General features: G+C 52.4%; 8 protein-coding genes across 8 annotated transcripts; 4 read left to right on the top strand and 4 right to left on the bottom strand.

Moving 5' to 3' along the window:
• Positions 1 to 274: 274 nt before the first annotated feature.
• A1O9_07659 (uncharacterized protein) lies at positions 275 to 852 on the top strand (the record flags this gene model as incomplete). The annotated part of the gene is made up of 2 exons (XM_013403214.1): positions 275 to 640; positions 724 to 852. The coding sequence occupies 2 exons, from the start codon at positions 275 to 277 to the stop codon at positions 850 to 852; spliced, it is 495 nt and encodes a 164-aa protein (XP_013258668.1).
• A 459-nt stretch (positions 853 to 1,311) lies between these two features.
• A1O9_07658 (uncharacterized protein) lies at positions 1,312 to 2,298 on the bottom strand (the record flags this gene model as incomplete). The annotated part of the gene is made up of 1 exon (XM_013403213.1): positions 1,312 to 2,298. A coding segment is annotated over one exon (987 nt), but the record flags the coding sequence as incomplete, so codon positions are not given.
• A 1,138-nt stretch (positions 2,299 to 3,436) lies between these two features.
• Positions 3,437 to 6,155, top strand: A1O9_07657 (uncharacterized protein; the record flags this gene model as incomplete). Its single annotated transcript, XM_013403212.1, has 2 exons — positions 3,437 to 4,927; positions 5,091 to 6,155. The coding sequence occupies 2 exons, from the start codon at positions 3,437 to 3,439 to the stop codon at positions 6,153 to 6,155; spliced, it is 2,556 nt and encodes an 851-aa protein (XP_013258666.1).
• Positions 6,156 to 7,383: 1,228 nt separating this feature from the next.
• On the bottom strand, positions 7,384 to 8,426 carry A1O9_07656 (uncharacterized protein; the record flags this gene model as incomplete). Its single annotated transcript, XM_013403211.1, has 3 exons — positions 7,384 to 8,131; positions 8,191 to 8,300; positions 8,376 to 8,426. The coding sequence occupies 3 exons, from the start codon at positions 8,424 to 8,426 to the stop codon at positions 7,384 to 7,386; spliced, it is 909 nt and encodes a 302-aa protein (XP_013258665.1).
• A 606-nt stretch (positions 8,427 to 9,032) lies between these two features.
• A1O9_07655 (uncharacterized protein) lies at positions 9,033 to 11,753 on the bottom strand (the record flags this gene model as incomplete). The annotated part of the gene is made up of 1 exon (XM_013403210.1): positions 9,033 to 11,753. One exon carries the CDS (start codon positions 11,751 to 11,753, stop codon positions 9,033 to 9,035), a length of 2,721 nt encoding a protein of 906 aa, XP_013258664.1.
• A 1,404-nt stretch (positions 11,754 to 13,157) lies between these two features.
• Positions 13,158 to 13,736, bottom strand: A1O9_07654 (uncharacterized protein; the record flags this gene model as incomplete). The annotated part of the gene is made up of 1 exon (XM_013403209.1): positions 13,158 to 13,736. One exon carries the CDS (start codon positions 13,734 to 13,736, stop codon positions 13,158 to 13,160), a length of 579 nt encoding a protein of 192 aa, XP_013258663.1.
• An 820-nt stretch (positions 13,737 to 14,556) lies between these two features.
• A1O9_07653 (uncharacterized protein) lies at positions 14,557 to 15,520 on the top strand (the record flags this gene model as incomplete). Its single annotated transcript, XM_013403208.1, has 2 exons — positions 14,557 to 14,580; positions 14,645 to 15,520. 2 exons carry the CDS (start codon positions 14,557 to 14,559, stop codon positions 15,518 to 15,520), a joined length of 900 nt encoding a protein of 299 aa, XP_013258662.1.
• Positions 15,521 to 20,093: 4,573 nt separating this feature from the next.
• A1O9_07652 (uncharacterized protein) lies at positions 20,094 to 20,516 on the top strand (the record flags this gene model as incomplete). Its single annotated transcript, XM_013403207.1, has 1 exon — positions 20,094 to 20,516. A coding segment is annotated over one exon (423 nt), but the record flags the coding sequence as incomplete, so codon positions are not given.
• Between the last annotated feature and the right edge of the window lie 994 nt (positions 20,517 to 21,510).

Below are 21,510 nucleotides of genomic sequence, written 5' to 3'. Positions count from 1 at the left end.
AACGTGCCCTAAATTGGTGATTGTCTTGTTGGCGAAGGAGGGCCATGGATCAACTGGTATGGCCCGCCCCTCGTTTGTAATGATGTGTTTTTTTCCTCCCTCCGCTTTTCTATCGTTGTTGGGCGAACCGAACCATATCCGTAAGAAATGCACATCGTTGATAGAGGAGTAGGGTATTGGGGGCGCAAAATGCGGCGCAGATACTGGGACGCAGAGCAGTCTAAGTGTCTTTCAACCTATACACTTCCTGGCCCTGCCGTTTGCGACAGCTTCCATGCATTGTCAAATATCAAAGCAAAAGCAAAAGCAAATAACCTGCCCAGAACTGACTGACCGGCTGAAAATTCCAGACATCGAGGTCTACCTCTCCCGCTCCCTGGGCCTCTCGCTGAGCGTGCTCGGGGTGATCGTGCTGTTCTTCACGGGCACGATCCCCTTGTCGTCGAGCATCGCCGCACCCATCGCCAGCCTCGACGACAGCACCGACCCAAAGGCATCCTATGCAGTGCCCATCCTTCGCGTCACCATGCTGTTCCACCTCTTGACGGCGATCTACTGCTACATGCGCTACGTCAATGTCTCCCAGACGGGGTTTCTGTTGGGCTCTGCCGGGTATGGTGCTCTGGCTTGTATGGGCATGGTGAGTTTTGTACCTCTACATGTGCTCAATATGGAAGGGCTGTGTTGCGTTACGTTGTTTGCTAAATCACAGTATTGCTGTAGTGGTGCATGGTCTTCGGGACGGGCGCTGGACGTACCTCGAAGCGCACCGGCGCCGATAAACGCACGACAGGATTCCCGTTCAAGAATACCAGCGCGTATGATAAGAAGAAGGATCGGAAGATGGGGTGATGGGGTGACGGCGAGCGTTTAGGGAAGGGGGATTTGCAGAGGGGACGGCGTCATGGTAGTGAGATGGAAGAGCTGTCTTGCCTTATCCTTGGATTGTCTTGGAGTCTTGGGGGTGAGGATCGGGAATTACGCGAATGACACTTGTTTGAAAGGGAGCATTATTTCAGCCAGAATGATTTAGAGGCTTTGGTAAGATACTCTGATCCAAATCAGTAGGTAATGAACTTCGCACGCTGCATGAGCAGGGGAGGGCGACGGGCACCGCGTTGCCTGAAGCCTCGCAGACTACATAGAGCTCCTGTAACTCGTGTTCGTATGAAGGGCCGATGGCGTCAGGGGAGTAACCAGTGACCACATCTATCGTGGATTTCTGTGACGAAGAGCACCAGGTTTCTCGATGGTTAATAAAAAGCCCCCCAGTCAGGATCGCGTCTCCTGTCGGGTCTGTGCAGAAGCCTCATTCACTTGAGGTGGAACATCTTCGTCGACTGACACATCACGCGGTTCCCACGCGCTCCGCCCCGGTCTCGAAGGTCTCCCCCTATATCGGACAGTGTCGTTTTGACTGGTCGCAGGCCCGAAAGTTTTCTTGTATGTGAAGGAGCAATACTTCGAGACAGCATAGTAGACGCAATTATCCACATTTTGAAGTGTCTTGGAGCTCATCCCATCGTTTTCCAGGTCTCTAAGCATCGCTGAATAATACGGTCCATATCCCTTGGGTGGCCAGTCAGGCTGCGGATTGACGTTTACGAAGTCGGTGATCTGTGTGTAGCCGAGGTCGCTCTCTTCAATATCGTAGTGGAAATCAGAAAGGTCGTCAAATGGATAAGACCAATGCATAAGCTCGTGAAGCAGGGTTGAGCCCATGGTCTTCATCCAGCCAGAGTCATTGTAGCCGAGACCGTCGCAGCTAAACCCATGATCGAGGATTGCCCCGCGCGTCCTTGCCCCAGCAGGTGAATTCTCGATCTCTGATGACAGTGGCAAGCGAAATGTTCTTTCGCAAACCGTGATCATGCCGTTCTCAGATCGCCCGTTCTCCATCTGTGCGAACCTCCGATGCGACGTACACGGATCTGGATCCGACTGATCCGGTCGATTGGGATGGGGTCCGTATGAGATCGATAATTTGGCGTACTTTTCACGAAGGCCATCTTTGATTGGTTTATTGAATACCTCTTCGAGGCTATCCGCATTGATGGCTGTGTCGAGAGGGATATCGGTTATTCTCTGGAAGAAGTGCCTCACAAGTTGGGAATCTCGTTGTCGAAAGTAGCGGTTGTAGGTCGTATCACAATCATTAAATGTTGCTGCCACGACTCTGGCGATCTGCACTGCATCTTTGACAGCGTCAAAGAGTTGGGATGCCTCTGCCGCAGGATCCAGGAATTCCGGCCAGAGAGCATGACAAATAGGGGTATGCGAGAGAAGAAGCAAAAGTAACACTACCACGCGGGCAAAGGAGTTGAGGCCCATTGAAGGATGAATGTTCTGATAATGCTCTTGAAGTGGCTCGGGTATAAGGAAAGTGGATAGCAAACAGACACACGCAAACGAATGCAAAAGTGTCGCAAGTATGTATAACCGAAGGCCATCTTGAGAAAGTGATATGGCACCCTCTTTCTTGGTGAAGAATTCTCAAACAGCGTGTCGTGTAGTGACGAGGTCAGGGTGACCTTTGTCCAGTCAAACAACCCCCAGGCAGTAAGCAGTGAAGGAAAACGGTCCATGTGACGTACTTAAAGGAAGTACCATATAATCTACTCCCCCAGAAGTAATCCCAATCTGTATCATCTCAAACTGAGTAGCGCAACCGTGTAGAAAGACCCTGACTTTGGGGTGCTTGTCGGCGGAGGGACCTCCTCCTGGATGGGAAGGTGGTAATTGAAAGCCCACAAATGGAACCATACTATTACATTCTGGACAGCCCATCTATAGGAGACGTTTCAGAGGGATCTGCGGAGTCGTTTCTACTACGTCAGGACTGAGGTATTACCACAGATGCCAATCTTTTTTTGGACTTTCGACGGATGGTCGGGATTCGAATCCTGTAGATGCAGGCTATTTTGTCTCCTACAATGAAGTTATAACATTGACATGAGTGGCTTGAAATTTTGGTTCTGCTTCTTCACTGCGCGCCCTGCGGTGTGTACAGTAAGGCTGGGGAGCCACTCCAAAGCGAGAGTCGAGTCGTTGGTACACGCCATCATATTGAATGTCATCACTCACAATTATCTCACCTCTATCCTCACTGAGCTCAGTCTTACCTTATAGACACGCGGCATCGTGCAGTTTCGATGAATATAAGATATCAGTAGTGTTAAGTGAAGTTAGTAGGAAGGTGTCCGTTGTCGGAAACGCAGATGTCTTCGCAGTTACGTGATATTACTAACCTAGTCACGTGGCAAATCTTCCGTGCCTTGCCGCTTTTCGTGGCTTTTCTCGCAATTCCCTCTTTTCCACCTCAAACTCCCTTTCACCTTCGAAAAGCAGCAACCCATTCTACGATCCACCAGCAAGGCCATCCCCGTTTCCTGCATATCATCGGGATATCGAAGATACGGCGTACCAGCCCAAGAAGATGGACCCAGACTCTCTACCAAACTTCGCTGTGCCTGTTCAGCCCATCCAATTCGCTACTCCCAACGATTCTCATGCTGCTTCTACGCAAAACAGCCAGTCAGCCCCAGCGGTATCAGCCTACGCTGACCCAACCGATTCCTCATTGACCCTGCAGAATGGCAACAGCCCTGCTCAAAGAAGAAGTCAAAGTATCACGTCTAAGAACCCTGATGGAACTCCTTCCACCAGTCGAAGTCCACAGTCGACTCGGAAGGTTCAGAGACGCGCGTCGCAATCTCATACACAACAGCCTGCAGCAACACCATCGAGGACCGCGAGCGTCGCAACAACAGCTTCAAACCCTCAGCCGGAAGATTACTCAATCACACAGGCTGCTGCGAATCTCCTTACCCAGCCAAGTGCGTCCCAATCTCTCTACAACAACCTAAGCTCTACAGGAAGCAGTCTAGTCTGGAAGAACTCTACCTCGACTTTTCCCAATGGCACTCCTCGTCAAGCATCCAAGCAGACTTCAGTCTACACTACGCCTCAGGGTCTGATCCACTCCGACCCGTGGTCTGCACGCCATCATGAACGACACAACACCCCAGGCAGTGCGGGCAACAACCTCGGCGACGAGGAAGTCGCTGTCGCCGCCAATCCGTTCAGTGATACATTCCCCCTCATGACCAACCCGCCCAATCTACAAGAATGGCGTGAGAAACTCTTCAACGTCACCGATACTCTCGTTTTATCTGAAGAAGAATACTTAACCTATTTTCCACACGTTGACAATGTCTACTCCCATCGCTCGACCCAAAAATATAAGCGCAAGCCCTTCGTGTCGCATTACTGGGACTGTCGACTCAAAGGCCGTCCTAGTGGTACACCCAAGAGCGACGACCCAAACAAGAAGAAGCGCAAGCGCCAGGCCCGCGAACGGGATCTATGTGATGTAAAGATCAAAGTTACGGAGTACTGTTCAGTCGAGGAGGCACGGAAGCAAGGATTGGTGCAAGCTAGCCCCAGTGAGATGCCATCGCTGTACAACGGAAATATCAACCCCGAGCTCCTAGGTGAGGCAGGTGCCGCCCTCTCCTCGTTACAGAACAGTGGTATCGGCGATGAGAGCGAATTGACCATCATTCAAGAAGATGGCAGTAACAATCCGACCAACCCGGTCAGCGACCAAAGCTACGGTTTGCTGGAACTGCCTCCTCGTTACCCGAAGGGTCATCCCGGTGCCGAGGGAAAGCGATGGTTCACGATCCAGCGCGTCCGTGGAAATCCAGGTGGTGGTGCGGTCAGCGAGTTAAAGCGATCAGAGGGACTGGGTAGTGGTGATGTGAATGAGAGCGCCATGGATGAGGAAGGAGATTCGACCATGTTGGGTCCTAGTCTCGCTATGGACTTGGATCACAAGCATACCCTCGAGGAGAGTGACCGAATCAAGAAAAACACCGTGCAAAGATGGTTATTGAAGGAGGAGAAGGAGAGGAAGCGGTTAAGTGTGAGTTCCCTCTTCTAATATCATTTTGTCTACATTGCGAGCTTCTCTTTTGGCCATTTATGCCGACTGCAAGCCACAAGTTGCGATCGATCTTGTTTGAGAAAACACTACAACATTCCTCTACCTCTTCCGCTTCGGTGAAGCTAACCCGCATCGATTGTAGAAAATCACACCTACCGCACCGCCCACTACCGGCAGCACCACTACAAACCCGACTGCCAACCCTCCAAGATCTGGCGAGTCGCAATCCCCGACCTTCCGCGCCAGCGGGATGGCATTCTTCACAGCGCGTTCACACGCAAGCCCTGCATCGTCGAAGATCACGTTCTTCGCCAATAGCTTTTGTCCGTTCGCTCAGCGAGTCTGGATCGCCCTCGAGATCAAGGGTATCCCCTACCAAATGGTGGAAGTTATGCCGCCCCATCTGGAAAACTACAATCCTCCCGATATGCTTGAGGTTAACCCTGGAGCAAGCATACCCTGCATCCGTCATGGCAATTGGGGTGTCTGGGAAAGTGGTGTTATCATGGAGTACCTCGAGGACCTGGCTATGGGTCATAATTTGCTCCCTCTAGGGAACCCACAACTGCGCGCCCACTGTAGGCTGTGGACCGACCACATCAACCGCAAAATTCTGCCAAGTTTCTATTCCTTACTGCTCACCCCGCCTCCCAGCCCACAGAGTCAACTGGACGGTGTCGACGATGAACTCGAATCCCAGAATAGATCCAACACCGAGCAGCACACGATGTTGGTTTCGACGCTGCAGAAAAACATCACTGCACTTGTCAACGCAAGCCACGCAACAGGCCCATATTTCCTTGGAAGCGAAATTGGGTACGTCGATGTGGTCTTTGCGCCGTGGATCATCCGCCTGTCGCGCGTGCTCAGCTACTACCGCAATTTCCCGCGCCCGGAGATCGGTACCCGCTGGCGTCAGTGGGTAGATGCGATTGAGAGCGATGAACGTGTACGTCGCACGGTCAGCGACGAGAACTCATACCATGGTGTCTATCGTGGTGTTGGCGAGGATGGCTGGGATAGTCTGCGCGGCACGGGGAATAATGCCGACGGTGCAAGCGTAGTAGCGGCCAACAAGAAGACGATTGTGGAGATTGCATATGCTAAGCGGATCGTCGCCCAAGAGGGATTCGGCCTCGGTGGTGATGTTTGGGGCCATCTTGGTCTCCAGGAGGATGATGTCGTCAACGGTATGACGAGTGCCTGATCAGCTAACTCCCTGGACGTGCTAAAAAGTTGAAGATGCGTCTATCTGATTCTTGGCTGATCGCGACCGTGATTATGATCTTGAGCAGACGCGAAAGTCTCCATGTTGATGTTTGAACATGGGCAACCAAACAATGAAGGAACCGGGCAACATGAAACTGAATTGACCGGCCTCTCTGTTCTCTACATGTGATGTCGTGCCACGAATATTTCAAACCCTCAAAAATTCGGGTTCTACTATGCCGGGGGTCCGTACTTGAATCTTCACAGCAAATACTAGGAAGAACTTCAATCGACCTGAGACCCCGGGACTGGGAGGTAAAATATGTATGTACTGACTCTCTCTCTCTCTGTGTTATGGATTCAAAGGATGTAATCAAATCAGATCGCTGGATCGAGGATATCATATCGTGGCAATGAGCATTCAGCACTAAGCAATAAGCAATGTGAATGGCAGTGTTGAATGGGACGTCCTCGGCAAAGTATTCTTCTTTCTTTGCTGCGGCTGTGCTGCCACCATCTGGCTAAGTCGTCGGTTGGTCGATGGTCGGTAAATGCATGTAATGAAGTTGACTAGTCCCCGTGGACTCGCTCACTTTAATTTCAATGAGTCTCTAGGCTGTTATGGCTTCAGCTTTTGGTTCCGCGATGAAAATGAATAAAAAGCTCTAGCTGGAGCCGGACTCGGCTTCCAAGAACAATGTTTCGGTCCCAGCGGTGGTTTTCGCTATGCATTTCAGCTGATTCTTAAGCCCTTTTGATATGTGAGGGCGAGTGGACGAGGTGGTGCTGTTTGTGATACCCTCATCGTCAGTGTCTGCACTGCGTTGGGGGCTGTGCAAGAGTGGGTTTTCCCGAAGGAGGTGGGCTGTCCGGAGTCGAGACTTCAGGTGCACATGCTAGTGCACATGCCATTAGGATTCGGTGGCGAGCGAAAGAGCTAAATTGCATTGCGGCGTCCATCTTGTGTTATGTGCCCGAAGAGAGTCTGCCAGAGAGAAATTCCGTGCCAGGCGAGTTGGCAAACGGGAGCCGGCAGGATGTGCTCCGGGAGCTGGGGATATTGAGGCGGCTAGTCTTGCATCTGTCTGTTGTCATAGCCTACCGTTGTCGCTAAGAAAGGCGTATGATCTTGACTTGATGGAGCTTATACTTGGCATGATCTCGCGTGGATTGGTGCTTCCTCCAGACTTTGTGTATTGCCGTAATGCATACAGCACCGCAGGTGGTTAAACTGTGGTGTTAAAACTTGTCGTAAAGGCGGTAGCTGAGGTATGTGCTTGATGTCCATATGAGACATGGCCGGCACGGGAACTCGAGAAACCGAATCCTCCTCTACCGCTGCCATTTGGCCCTCGAGGCGTGCGAATCGGGTGGATGTCGGGGGTACGAGCATGTTGCGACTCTTCTCGGTTTGGTTTTGGAGTATGGGATGGGTCATACAATTCTCGATGCTGGGATCCTCGTGACTGATTTCTTGTAGACGTGTTGGATCCGGGACCTCCAGGAACGCGACCGCCCCTGCCTCCTTTGCCCCTTCCGCCACGATTTGGAGTCGCCGAGCGTGAGCCGGGTGGGGTCAAGCTGGACGGCGTGGATGTCCCAGATCTAGTATTGGCGTTGTTCAAGTGTTGCTGCGAGGTATTTCCGCTGCTAGAAGTCGTTCCGAACAATTCTTGCCTCCGTTCTTCGTATTTCCGCTGCTTCTCCTCACGGTCTTTTACCGCTTGGGCCTGGCGCTCAGCGAGGCTAAGTTCTTTGGCTTTGTGATCCTCTTCATCCTCGGACGAGTCCTCGTTGTTGCGCGAGGATGTGGACTCGTTGAGGCTTAGAGCCTCTACTCCAATTGGAGCTGGTCTGCGTGTCTGGATGACAGGTCCTTTTCTGGAGAGAAGTACAGGTGGGGGCTTGAATTCTGAGCGAAGGGGCACCACGTTTCGAGATTCGAGGAAATAGTTTGTCTGCTTCGGGCCTTCGCTGAATCAAGACGTCAGTGGAAATTTTCAGATATGATCCAGCGAGCTTATGCAACATACGCTTCAGCCCATAGTTGTCGGTTAAACTCAGCCTGTTGGGCCCGTTTCTGGGCCTTCGAGACTTTTGAGGACGGTTTTTTCGATTCGGGAGCCTGGGACGGCGGCCTTTTCTGTTTGGTAGAACGCGTGAGACACATGGACATCAGGAGGAGCTGGGGCGAAGACGGTGCGTTCATCCCACATACATCAGCAACATTGGACCATTCGTCCTCCCATGCATCCGTGATTTCGCTCATGAAGGGCACGGTGAGATTGAGGGCCTATATGTTCGAGTGTCGCGATTCAGCTACAGCCGTGGCTCGATCAGAGGTTGTAGGAAGTGAGAGGAAGCGTGAACAAAAGATAAGAACTGTTGCAGTGAAATTATGTTCTATCATGGATCCGAAGAAAAGGCATGGAGTGGGGTGACGAGACTTGAGGTTGGAACCAGAATGCAAGATGAAAGCAAAAAGCGGAACTGGGAGGGGAACAGAAAATCGGAGAAAGGTCAAGGCCAATAAGGGCAACGAGAGGCAGCAGGGGACGATGTCCGGGACTCTCTTGGGCTTCACTTACTGCCGCAGCCTAAGAAGCGCTTGAGCGCCTTCAGTGCCTACGGTGAACAGGGTCGAGGGTCGCGCCCAGGAGACGTTGAGGGCGATATCACGAGCAGGAGATCAAGGTCATGATCTTCAGTCACGCACGCCGGTTTTCATGCCTCTCAATTATTACTGTTTCCTTGTATACACGGGGATCCGTTTCCCTCACATCCATATTCGATTAGTATAAGTTCGCTCAATTCGTGCCGGACGATGGCTACCAACCAAGATCGTTTTATCAACACGCTAGCAGCGGGCTCAACATCACCTTCCCCTTGAATGTGTCGAGCCTACATCTTCCTTCTTTCTCTTCTCCTTTCCCAATGCTATCTTCTCCCACTCCTCCCATTCTTTGGCGATCTCGCCAAGAACGGCTGACATGGCCGATGCGGACGCCATCAGTCCATGTCCCTCATTGTCCAACACTCTCAGCTCACAACGTTTCATCACGCTGTGCAGCCACCGCACGTTGTCGAGCGGCACTCGAGTATCTTTTGCCCCATGATGGATTACCACGGAACGAGTAACCTCAGGGTATCGAAACCCTATGGTTTTACGCCGTTCCAAACAGACCACCAAGTCAGTTGCCGGGTTGGCATTCTGTGTAGCCAGTGCCCAGATTCGGTGCGTAAGCGTTTTATTGTATAGTGCGTGTCGGGCCTCCACTGTCAATCGAGGAGACACTGGCCGCGATGCTGGCATCGCTGATTTGACCGAGTATTGTGTTTGACGCCTTGAGTCAGTGCCTGGTAGTTTGATTCCATTTGATTGTTGCTTCAGAGCCTCAGTGTTGGCTTGATAACACGACATCCCTCGGGATCTGCCCGCACTTCCCGTTGGGATATTTTCCTTGTCGATGTCGGCCATAGTATTCTCAAAAAGGCTGTCCTCGTTCAAATCCTGGAACGAATAGTCCATGGAAGTATCGAAGGTTTCGAGATTTTTGTTCTTCTTCTTCAGAGGTTTTGCATCGACAGAGGCACTGGTTGCTGTCAAGAAACGGGAATTGGCAACCCGAAGGATTTGTGCCGGGAGCACGCTCAAAATCTTGTGGGACAAAGGGAGGTTTGCGATTGGTTGAGAGTCAGGCCCTAAAGCCGCTCCCTTAGGCATTTGTGATGGAGGTATCCAAGGCGCAAGCAGATGAATTCGCCCACGGACGTACTGGGGCATCTTTAGAGCCGTGGCCAGAGCATATATCGCTCCGGCAGAGTGGGCAAGAAGCGAAAATCGAGTAATCTCTAACTGGCTGCAAATCACCGCCACGTCGTCCACCCAATTCAAAGGTGTGCAGGATGCCTCCGGCACGGATGAGCTTTCTCCAACACCAGGTCTATCTGGTGTAATTAGCCGTAGTCGAAGAGTCCGTGCTAGTTCGTCGTAGAAGGCGGTCAGATATCGAGTCAGCCCCATGCCAACACAACACAAAACAACAAATCCATTCGGATCTCCGACCTCTGAAAATGCAATGGTTCGGCCAGTCCGGGGATGCCGAATCCTCTGCGTAAGCCGCGGTGCCCCCAGAAACGCATCAACCTCATCAGATATAGTCTTGAGTTCGAACAAGCTCGAATCTTGTTTGATCGAGTTGGTCGTCGAGTTGCGCTTGAGATGTGCCGCCGGGCTTTTATTGGAACCGTAAATGCTATTTGTCCGGGATGGAACTGCGCTGTTGGGGAAGGTGTGCGATGGCGCCACTGCGGACAAGGGGGTTTGAGGATCATTGACTATGACCGGCATCATTGCTAGGTCTGCAGCTGTAACACAAGCAGACATTTCGAGCGGACTTTCTCCCTCTGGGGTCTCGACTACGACCTCAGTTACAGACAGCCTCGAATTCGGATAAGGGCTAGACCGCCTTGACACCTTGGCCGTTGCAATGGTGTGTCTCTTAGCTGCCCTCTCGGATTTTCGTGCCTCATTTCGCCATTCTTTCTGGCGCTTTTCCCGTGCTTCTTGAAGCTCTCGGATCCTTCGCACTGTGGAATCTTCACTCTCAAGAAGATCTGTATCGATATTGAGTTCCTTGAGCTTGTTTGTAGGCAAGGAGTATCTGTAATTTTCCAGAGAATTCTCGGGTAGTCCAGACACACTTCGTCTTAAGGATGAACGACGAGAAGGAATCATATGGTTTCCAAGATCGCCCCTACTCAGACGACTTAGCGCACCCGTGGATGGACTTTCCGGCGCGTAGTTATCACTAGCTTGCATTCCCGTGGCAGAGTGGCCGTCAATGGATGAAGATCGAGCAGAATGGCGGATTTCCTTGTCTTGGTCAACACTGTACAGGGATTCGGTTCTTCGCCGCCTGTCCGAGGAGATCTGCTTCGGAGCAACTGGGCGTGTGGCCATCTCCCGTATGGATTCACTGGTCGGGTGTCTTCGCGGAACACTGAAGCCGCTGATCAATGAGAAGGTGGAACTTGCACTGGACCCGTGTCTTCTTTCAATGCTGGGGACCCCCACGCTTTCAGATTCAGCACGGGAACGGAGGCTCTGTTGTGACTCTCGAGTAGCCAGACCAGGCTGGGATGTATTCAAAGAATAGAATCTGGACCGGCTTGACCTTTTGGACAGCACAGGAGGCCTTCTCGCGTAGCGGATTACGGGCGCTGCGGCGACATCTCCGTCACTGCTGTCATCGATTAAAGGGGGGTCATGGAGGTCGCGATCCAAATCATCTGCACCGGGGGGTTCGGTGGAGACGGGAGGAGTCTGATTTCGTGCAGGGTGCGAATTAGTTGTATACTGGTCAAGTTCAAAGTCGTCTCGCAGCTCACGCCTGGCCTCGGCGGAGAGTGCGCTCAATGAGTCGATGAGAGAAGAAATGACCTGGACGGATTCGGAATTGTCGCGGGAGTGATAGCGCATATGCGACGGTCGTGAGAAGTCCAAGGTCGGCGAAGGAATGGCTGGATCTAGAGACAGTGGAGGCAATGTATAGGTATAAAGGTGGTCAATAGGCGCTGCACCGTTGACTTCCATGCCTCGAGCGCATGCAGAGAGTGAAGGCGTGAAACGGTGTGCATGGACAAGAATTCAAGGAGAGGGACCGGGATGGGGATGGGATGGATGGACGGGAACGCGGCCAATCGGTGGCACTAGGCTAGACGATGATCCCAAGGAAATTTGACTTTGCTCAAAGGTTTCTGGTGTAAGCGACAGCCACAGTTAAGAACCGTTGATTAAGGCTGTGGAAGGGTGTGGTTGGCCATGATATTGTGCCTTGCGACAGAAGGGATGGAAGGAGTGGATGATTCAATAGCAGACAGGATATACGGTCTGCGGAGCAGTCGATTCAGCAAAACAGAAGAGGTACTCCGTACGAGGTGGCAGAGAAGGGCAGGATGATTGGAGAAAGGGGGATGGGAATGGGTGTATGGCTGTCTGGCTGCAAGGAGGAGTCCCAAAGCGAGGCTGCTAATGCCAGGGAGGGCGTAGGGTGATCGACCGCTTCCTCAAAGCAACCACGGACCCTACGCTTGGAGAGAGGAAGGGTGTCTGATTTGTGCCGGATGCTCAGGAGTAAGGATATCCAGAACCGAACAAGGGTTCATGTCCTTGTGCAGCCGCCTTGACCAGTCGTGGCCCCGCGGGTAAATTTCCCGCAGGAGGGTGGAATGCGTCCGTTGGCTTGCACTGGTCCTTCTTCCATGCTTCCTCGTATTCATGAACAAGTGAAGTGATCGACTCTGTCCGCTAATCTAACGAGTTACTCACGTGTAGAGCCGAAGGTCTGCGCAGGCAGCTTAATTCCCAGAGCCTTGTCCTGTAAGCCTTGCATCTCCATCTCCCAGGTACCTCGAACCCTTTAGACCGCAACTCGGAACTATGCGGGTGCACAGGTACCCCATTCTTCAGCTATCACAGCTTGGACGGACGCCGTGGCCGACAGACGATCTCAGAAATAGACATTGAGCTGTCACAACTGAAGTGCCGATTGCCGCTCACATTCCTAGCATCCAACATCACGTACGAGGTGCAAAACACCGAGGAATCAGGTATGTAGCTAGTTTTAAACATTTCCATTGGCCGATGGGAGTGATTTCCTATGTAATGTCACAATAGTACCCTGAGGTTCTAGCTCTTCTCCTTCTCTATTCTTCTAATAAAATAGTAAGGTGGTATATGTGGTATCGTCACGTCTTCGGCAAAACCCGTGTTTTCCCAAGCCGATCCCAATCCTGAACGCCTTGCTGAAGCCAGAAATAAGTAATTTTTGCTTGGATCATCTCCGACGTCCGAAGCAGCCGATAAGAGGCCCGTTTCTTTTTTCCGCAGCCTGTAATAAATATTATACGCCAGTCGATGCTCTCGCTCTAAGTGATGCTCGTTAATCGTGGTATGGTCGAAACCAAATCTTCAATCGCAGCCGGAACATTGTCCGACTTAAATAACAATCGCCTGTCCAAGTTGAAGCCTCTCACGTTCTTCGCCAAACACTCTCCTGGACATTTCGAGGACCATCTCAAAACCTTCTCGTCCTCGAGCTGCATTTTCCCGGAATCGTTCTACACTGGCTTCTTCGATCTTGGTCCGGATCTTTTGCCACCCACCACACAGGGCAACTATCTTGGCTTCTTGTTTGAACTCGGTCTTCCCATTAGCATCTGACGTCGAAGGCTGGTAAACCACCGTTTCTCGACATTGCAGAAGATTGGACCATGTCATGTTTGTGCTAACCATGGTGACCTTTTTGGTTGTGGGATCCACGTAAGACACCTCGTAGACATAACTTGTAGTCTCGCCACCGAGAATGGTCAGAACCCACTGGGGCGCATTTTGCTTGCATGTAATCAATCGTTCGGTACGCAGGATGCCAGTGGCAGCATCGACATGCCGGGATAATGTGTCAACGCCAAGCACGTGTGAGGCTTTGTCGTTCCACGGACAATATTTCCGCCAGTTATTTGTAGTCACCTCCTCCCACGAATAGTCGAAGGTGTAGGTCGAGGAGAAGATCTTCATCTTGTAGTATGACAATTGAATCGAGGATGGAGGTAAAGGGGACGTGTATGTCGCGTGAACAAGGTGTGCCAATAGGAAGCTCCTCTCTTAAGGTTATTGTCCTGTGCAAGACTCGGATGCGGCTTCAAGTGGTGACTATGTCAAGTCAGTCTATAGAACAAAGTTGATGAGTTCAGCACTGAACAAAAGAACGTATATCTGATGGGTATAAACGTGGAGAGCGATTCAATGATTGGGGCCTGGGGTGAAAACGACGGGTAAAAGGGAAGATGAAGACGAGATTTCGTCAAACTTTTTCGCGCAGGGAAGAAGCGGAACGGGCAAGCTCGGGGTCCTTGCTTCTTGAGTCGCTTATGATTGGTGTATCTTCTCGCTAGGGATATCTAGCCTAGATGTAGGGGCACGTGATTTTGTCATTTGAACACCGATTAACCGCCTGTGTGTCACGACACTACAGTCGTGCTCAGAAACATTGTGCCTGACAGAAACAATGGGTAGTTTTTCGCACAGCGTCTTTTTGTTCTCTCGGCAGCCACGGCCCTTCTCGACTTGGCGAAATTCGCTCGTCTTCCCCTACCCCTCGCGGCCATGCCTCCCGCTCCCCGTGCCTTCTATTTGCTGCGGGTTGCCTGCGCCTTCGATCGATTTCGTGTTTGGTCTTTCCGCACCAAGTCTCCAACATTTCGCCACCACCTCTCCCGCCTCTCCAAGATTACGCGTGGGCAACCGGGAAAACTATCCTATGTCATAGGACACTTCCGGTAGTCCCATCAGCCGCACTCAGTATTACCTCATTCCCACATTTGACTTGCAAATAACAATGTCGGAGTACTGGAAATCAACGGTAAGCAGGACATCACCATACCCCAGACTTCTACCTCCCTAACATGTACTGACCATTCGACTAGCCTAAGTATTGGTGCAAACATTGTAGCACTTATGTGAAGGACACTCCTTTTGAGCGCAAGCAACATGAAAGCACCGCCAAGCATCAGAGCAACCTCAAACGCTTCCTCCGAGATATCCAGAACGGTCATGAACGGTCTGAGCGAGATAAACAACGGGCCAAGGCAGAGGTTGACCGTCTGAAAGGCACCTTTGGCTCATCATCCTCCGATCCTGCCAACACCCTCGGTTCAGGCGCACAGCCTGCCCCTCAGCCCAGCAGAATATCAGCTCCAGTCTTTCAGTCAGCAGCGGATCAGAAAAGACAATGGGCACAGCTTGCCGATTTAGGCATCAAAGTCCCCGAACAGGTCCGCTCTGAGATGGCCATGGCTGGTGACTGGGCTGTTATATCCAATCAGCCCGTCATTGAGGAACAAAGAGAACAGCCCCTAAGCGTTGGCGTCAAGAAGCGGAAGCTGGAAGGCCAGGAAGAAGAGGAGGAGACAGGAGAAAGAGAAGGAATAGTCGCGAGGCCTAGATGGGGCGCCACAACCAGGCGATTCCCTGGGTATGACGAGGCAGATCTGGACGGCTTGTTGTCTGGTTCAATTTCGACGGCGAAGAGAGACAAACCCACAGCACCACCATCTAGATCACCAGAGGGTCACGTTGAGGCTGCTGATCAAATCAAGGTCACCCCTCTCGCTGCCGCGGGCGATCGGGCTTCAACGCCTGTCAAGCTGGAGGGAGGGCAGCCCTGTAGAGTGGTCAAAAGCGAGGATGATGTCCTCAGGAAAGAAGAGCTGTGTCGTGCCCAAAGAGGGGCCGCTGTGGACAACATTCCAGAAGAGTTACCAATGCCAGTGTTCAAGCGGCGGAAGGCCAAGGTGTCGTGAGCCAACTTACAGGTATTTCGAGCATTCACAGTGATGCTTCCATTCGGAGAGGCATAGACGAAGCGACAAAGCCAGATAAGCGAGATGACCGATCAGGGAACATCAATCAGACACAGATTGCATTTTGGTATGGACTGAACCTTGCTACGGTTTCCTAGGAGCATCATTGGTCATTGTTGGTCTCAAGTAGGAGGTTGCACTACGTGGTGGACCACGTGGACATGATCCAGTACCTTCTGCAGCATGCTGTGTAGGAAGCATTGGCCGTTCCGAGCTGAATACGGGGTTGCAGCCGCTATCAGGTAGGTACCCGTGGATGACGGAGACAAACCTTCTATTAACTAGGCTGCCAGCATCTTCCTTGATTACAACTTCGCGGCCGCGACGCAACAGGAGATGATACTCTGTACGCATCTACCACCCAACATGCGAGGGTACTCAGAAGTGACTTTCCGAGCAGCAAAATCCTGGAATTCATACGAAACACTCCTTGTACGCGTGTTCATCTACCCTTAAAATGAATCAGCTAGCACTACACTTTTGACCAATATTCCGATATTGAAGACACTGACTAGCACCAGTTCGAGATGTCTATCGAGCACTCAAGGATGTAAAGGATCACCCGCGCTTTTGGAGCTAGGCTGCCACTGGGAGCCTCTTGGCGGTGTTTCAAAGCAACAGGCACGCGGAATAGCCGACACTTACGAAGATGCGACTTTGAACCCGGGCAAAGGTTACCCACAGGGTACCAATTCGCCCAATGGCAAATGCCGATGGACACTCGAGTCATTTCAGACCCTTCGGTTATATTCGAAGGGGAAGGGGCGAGCGACAGCTCATGCGCCTAGCCATTAGGGTTACACAAGCGGTGCAGGCGAGCAAGCTGTTGTTTAGGCAAAGGCTCCAGGCTGGCGATTGGGCTCGGTTGCCTGTCCAGTGGTCGACCCCGGTAGGGTGGTTCGGAGAATTGTCCAGCATTGACCAACAGGTATCCGTATATATCCCTGGCATGCAGAAATAGCCCAGTAAGTTCTTGTCAGTCAAGCTTCCGATGACACTCATCGCTCTCGAAAACAGCCCTACTTTTTCTGCAAGAAGATGACCAGGGTCAGACAGGCTGTTAGGCGCCACTAGGGCACCATCTGAGCACAACAAGGACACCATGACACCCATGCCCCTGAAGAATCTCCAGGTCTACATCTGGCGTCTCAAGGTTGTTAATTTCATGCATTTGCCGTATTAACGGGTAGCGCTCATGTAACACGAAAGCAGATGAAAGGACAAATGGTTGACAAATGCATGCTGTTTCGATACCGGATCAGATGCGGAGGATCATGCGTAGCGGGTGGCCGATTACATACTTTGTCAAACTGTACCGAGCACCTGCACCATGAGGATGATCTGCCTACAGGGTCAAAGGGGCCAAACACACACCGAAAACAAAGCGTCGGGAGCTGAGATTGGGTACTTTGCAAGGAACACAGGGCGTCCGTGCACCAGATTTGGTGGAGCAAACGGTTTCTGTGGCGGTCATTTGGGAACAGGTGCACGGAGGCCTCGGAATCGAACCAACCGTGGCGCAGTGTAGTGTCCTCTGGCAGCACATTGGGACTTGGGGAGGGGTATCTTTCAGAAAGTGTTTCAATCAGTAACAACGTAACGGGGTTGGTGGTGATCAAACCACCGTTTCGACAATCGACAGCTCATCACACACGCCAATCTCTTGTACTGTCGAAACTCTCCAGAAATTGCCTAGCGGGGCAGTTCGGTGCGAGAGAAGTACCACCGAGGTTTGAACAAAAGCCGAGTGCGGAGGGCCGGACACACGAAAAGAGACAGGAACACGAAAACGGGGAGGGGGAGGGGGGACAGGGAGACAGGGAGACAGGGAGACAGGGAGTCGTGGCAGGCAGGCTTGCTCCGTACAAACCTGACCCTAGGACGAGTCGAGGACTCCGTCAGGAAACGAACGAGGAATACCAGGAATTGAGTTGGGATTACTGCTGTTATTACTGGGGAAAAGGATCTGATGCTGACATGGTCACATTGAAAAGCATCTTGGTTATCAAGGGCCACAAAAGCTAAATTCAGATTGGCGGGATGCAGGTGTGGATGGGCCGTGGGCTGTACAGAGTACCCGTAGGCTGTCGGTAGGCTGTGGGTTGATGGGCGGTCATGGGCCATGGCTGATGGATGGGGTTCCTTTCCCAGTTCCCTGCGATCGGTTGCCAATCTGGTCGAGAGTGGCGAGCGGCTGTGGAGTTGTGGACTGACAGCAATGGCCACCGCCTACGAGTAGCTCCTCGTACTGGTACGACCAGCTACCTGACCTCGCACGAGGCCCCAAGTGCACCAATTCTCGAAAACTGACTAGCAGGGTTCTAGAGGTGCTTGGCAACGGTCGAGCAGCATCGTGACCGCTTGGAGGGAACCAGTCCCGATCCCCTGGACGTTGGACCTGGGGCTCTTGGACGTGGGTATCGAGCACGGGAAGGTCTCAGAGATCAGACATCCACCACTCCACGAGTCAACCAAGTCACTAACGGAGACGAGCGAGACGGGGCATCAAACCAAACATCAGATCGACCGGCAACGTTTCAACAAGCTTGCCGAACGGTGAGGGCAGTGGTGGGTTAACATTATTGAGAGGCAAGGATGTCGGAAGTCAGTTGATAATTACGAGTAATGAGCGAATGCATGGTGGAATGGTGGAATGGTGGAATGGTGGATTGTTTGCAACGGACTCTCCAGGACTAGTATGTTTACTTCCATGTTCTCTTACCAGTATTGTGTTTTTCGTCCCCGTCATCTCTTGCTTCAAGTTCAGCTTTCCACCGGCTTTTATTTGTCCCTTGTGGTGGGCCCCAGTCAGCATGGGTGATGGCGATGATGAATTCATGACTGGGGGGTGGGCCACCAAGGCAACTAAATCTAGTTCCACCCAGTTCGAGTTACAGTGTCATGTCCCTTCTGGAAAGTGCACTCCGCCAATTCAATTCCACTGACACATTGTCTCTGGTCTCATGGTCTCATGGTCTCATAACAACAAGGTGCTTTTCACAGCTCTCAATCACTTGCCGCATTGGAGAGGAAGCCATGTCGAAATCAGGAGGATGATTTGGTGCGGTGATAGAAATCAATGTTACCGTGTCTAGCTAGTGCTCTCCGATGCATGATAGACAGAGCTCGCTCGCTGCAAGTCGACTGAGTGGGAGCACTAGGAGGCTAAGGAGGCTAGGAGGCTAGGGACTGGAGCCAAGGAGAGCAGTATGTATGAGCGAGGGCGCGCTGGCCGGCGGACGCTAACGACAAAGGTTTTCTTCGAGGCCACCTTGACGCTTTAGGCACCTCGTTTTGCTTAGACTCGAGCCTAAGGTCGTCTGGCGCCGGGAGATGCCCTAAGCGAGACGCCCGTTTGACTGGGATACCAGGGGATGGATAGGGACGGACTGCTAGCAGGGATGGGTTGCACTTCGCCAGCAACGATGAGTAGCAAAGCACCGGTGGACATGTCGGGCTATGGGCTCCTCTAGGCCCCATTCCTTTGCTGATGGGCTATCGCATTGGCTCTCAAGATTTGGCAGAGGGGTCTTTGTTGCAGCGGCACCCTCGCTCTCTCACTGTGCTTGTCGTCTAGGGCGGCTGAGCGACTCGAAGCGACTCGAAGCGAGTGTCGTTCCAATTTCGCCATCCCATCAACGTCTGATTCCTGCTCAGCACTCACTGCTTCCCTCTTGCTCCGGCACTTGGGCGTCCGTGTCGCCTTGAGAGAAGAGTATCCTCCTGCTCCCTCACCCCCCCGTCCGCCTCCCTCCAGACTCTGGACAGACCCAGAACAGACAGTGAATTGTTTCACGGGGCCTGAACGGGCGACGACCCATCAAGGGGATCCAACCGCTAGTCTAGAGGAGCCCTGTCTTGCGTTCATCCTCCTTCCAGCCATGCCACTGGACTGCCCTGTTCTGTTGTGCTGCAATAGAGCAGCATCATGTTACTATGGTGCAGGCCTTCACCAACGCTAGCAATCAATAGAAGTCTTGACTCTTGAATTGCCTGGAGTCTTGTCCTCCGCTCGGTACTGGCAAGATCCGCTCCCTATCCCAGTCCAGGCCAGGTTTATCCCTTCTCGCCTTGGATCGTTCTTTTGTGTCGCCTACTTACCTGCATCTTGCTGCTTGTTCATTCCTGCTTTGCTACCCACTGCACCCTCCTACGAGATCACTCACGTCGTCCCTGTTCTGAGTACATCATCCTGCTCCCATTTCTCCGACAACACTTTCCAGTTGTTGTGCGAAGAGTTCGAGGAATACCTGACGCTGACCATTTCACCCTGATTCAGTAATGAGTGTACTCTCGCTTGTCTAGAGGAGAAAACAAATTCACCCGCGCTCCAAAAAAGAGGTGACGAAGACGCCCTCGCAAAACAACCACACACAAATCGGCAAGGCCATTGTTCATCAGCGTTGGATCGCTGGCAGCTGAACTGGAGTTCATCAGCCCTTATCCCCCCAACCCTCAAGGCTACTCGCTGGGGACGGCGGTGTCACCCGTGTACGAGTCGATGAATTATTCATATTCAACCTCCGGGTCACTACAACCAATGTCGGCCTCAATCAGTCTACCGCCCATCAGCAGCATTGATTTCCATGCGCAGACAGTACAGAGGTCATCGCCAGATGTGATACAACCGCTACCGCCACCTCCACCAGCGGCGCCACGTGTGCTACCACCGCTACCATATCCGTATGCTGTACGACCTGCACCACCCCCGCCTCCACCTCCCCTAGGGCACGAATACATGCAGGCTCGACCTATATACCCAGGCCTCCCCTCGGGCATTCACTCGCCTTACCAACCAATGCATGGGCGGATGCCACTGCCCTCGACAACCGATCCCAACCTCATTGTCGCCCCGACTCGGCACAAGGCCAAGGAGGTGAAAAGGCGGACTAAGACAGGGTGCCTGACTTGCCGGAAGAGACGTATCAAAGTGAGTACTGTTTTTCCATGATTGTATTCTATTCCAGATGCAGCCTTGTCCGAGCGTTGGTGCATTATCAACGGTTGCAATTCCCGCGTCCCAAAATGAGCCAACGGGCCGAGCAGTTGGCAGGTTGGGCTTGGGTGTGAGCCTGGGGCTTGGGGGCAGGATTACACGTGCTCCACTTGGTCGTTTGTGGTGATGGTGGCGCACCTGGAGTTCACCACGCACAAACCAATTTGGAGTGCTAGTGGCCTGTGCCTTGAGCCTAAGAGCCTAAGAGCCTAAACTTGACCACCCTGGGGGGCCTCGCGGCCCTCGGGCTTGCCAACGTTGGCTCTCCTCTTGTGCCCGGTGCCCGCATAGCCTATCCTCTCCCTCTCCCTTGCCCTGGCCCTTCCACCTCCCCTTCCCCCCTCCCCCCACCGCCCTCGCTCCGTCCGGCGATCCTCGCATGCTGGGCGCGGACGCACCCACGCACCCACGCACCCACGCACACGCACACAGACTTTACAGTTTCGCCTGGCACACACAAATCCAATCGCAACCTCAAACACTCCTCGTCCCTGAGCTCATCTTCTTCCCACATTGCCAAACTCTGCACATCAGCGCTACACACTTGTACAAGCGATCCCCTGACCTGACGAGGCTTTTCCTCGCCACGAGATTGCGCATTGACTATCTGAGTCTCTAGCTAGCTATCTTCGTTGGCGGGGGCGGAGGGATCCAATTTCCTCGCGTGCACTTGCGTCTCCCCTTGCTCCTTCTATTTTTGTCTCTTAACCCCTACTGCCTGCCGAAACTAACGATTCATCTTCTCAACTGAATAGTGTGACGAAGGTCGACCCGAGTGCAGGAATTGTATGAAGAGTAAACGTGTGTGTCAAGGTTACGACCCAGTCTTCCAGTCACAAGGACCCCATTCCATTCACCCTGCACCGTCATCTTCAGCCAATAACTCGCACGCCAACCACACACCAACAACATCAGCCGTCAACAATCAATCAAG

This window comes from Exophiala aquamarina (genome assembly GCF_000709125.1).
Source record: "Exophiala aquamarina CBS 119918 chromosome Unknown aczIA-supercont1.6, whole genome shotgun sequence".
Taxonomy (NCBI): domain Eukaryota; kingdom Fungi; phylum Ascomycota; class Eurotiomycetes; order Chaetothyriales; family Herpotrichiellaceae; genus Exophiala; species Exophiala aquamarina.
The sequence above is the reverse complement of the archived record's forward strand: the minus strand, read 5'-3'. Positions and strand labels throughout refer to the sequence as shown.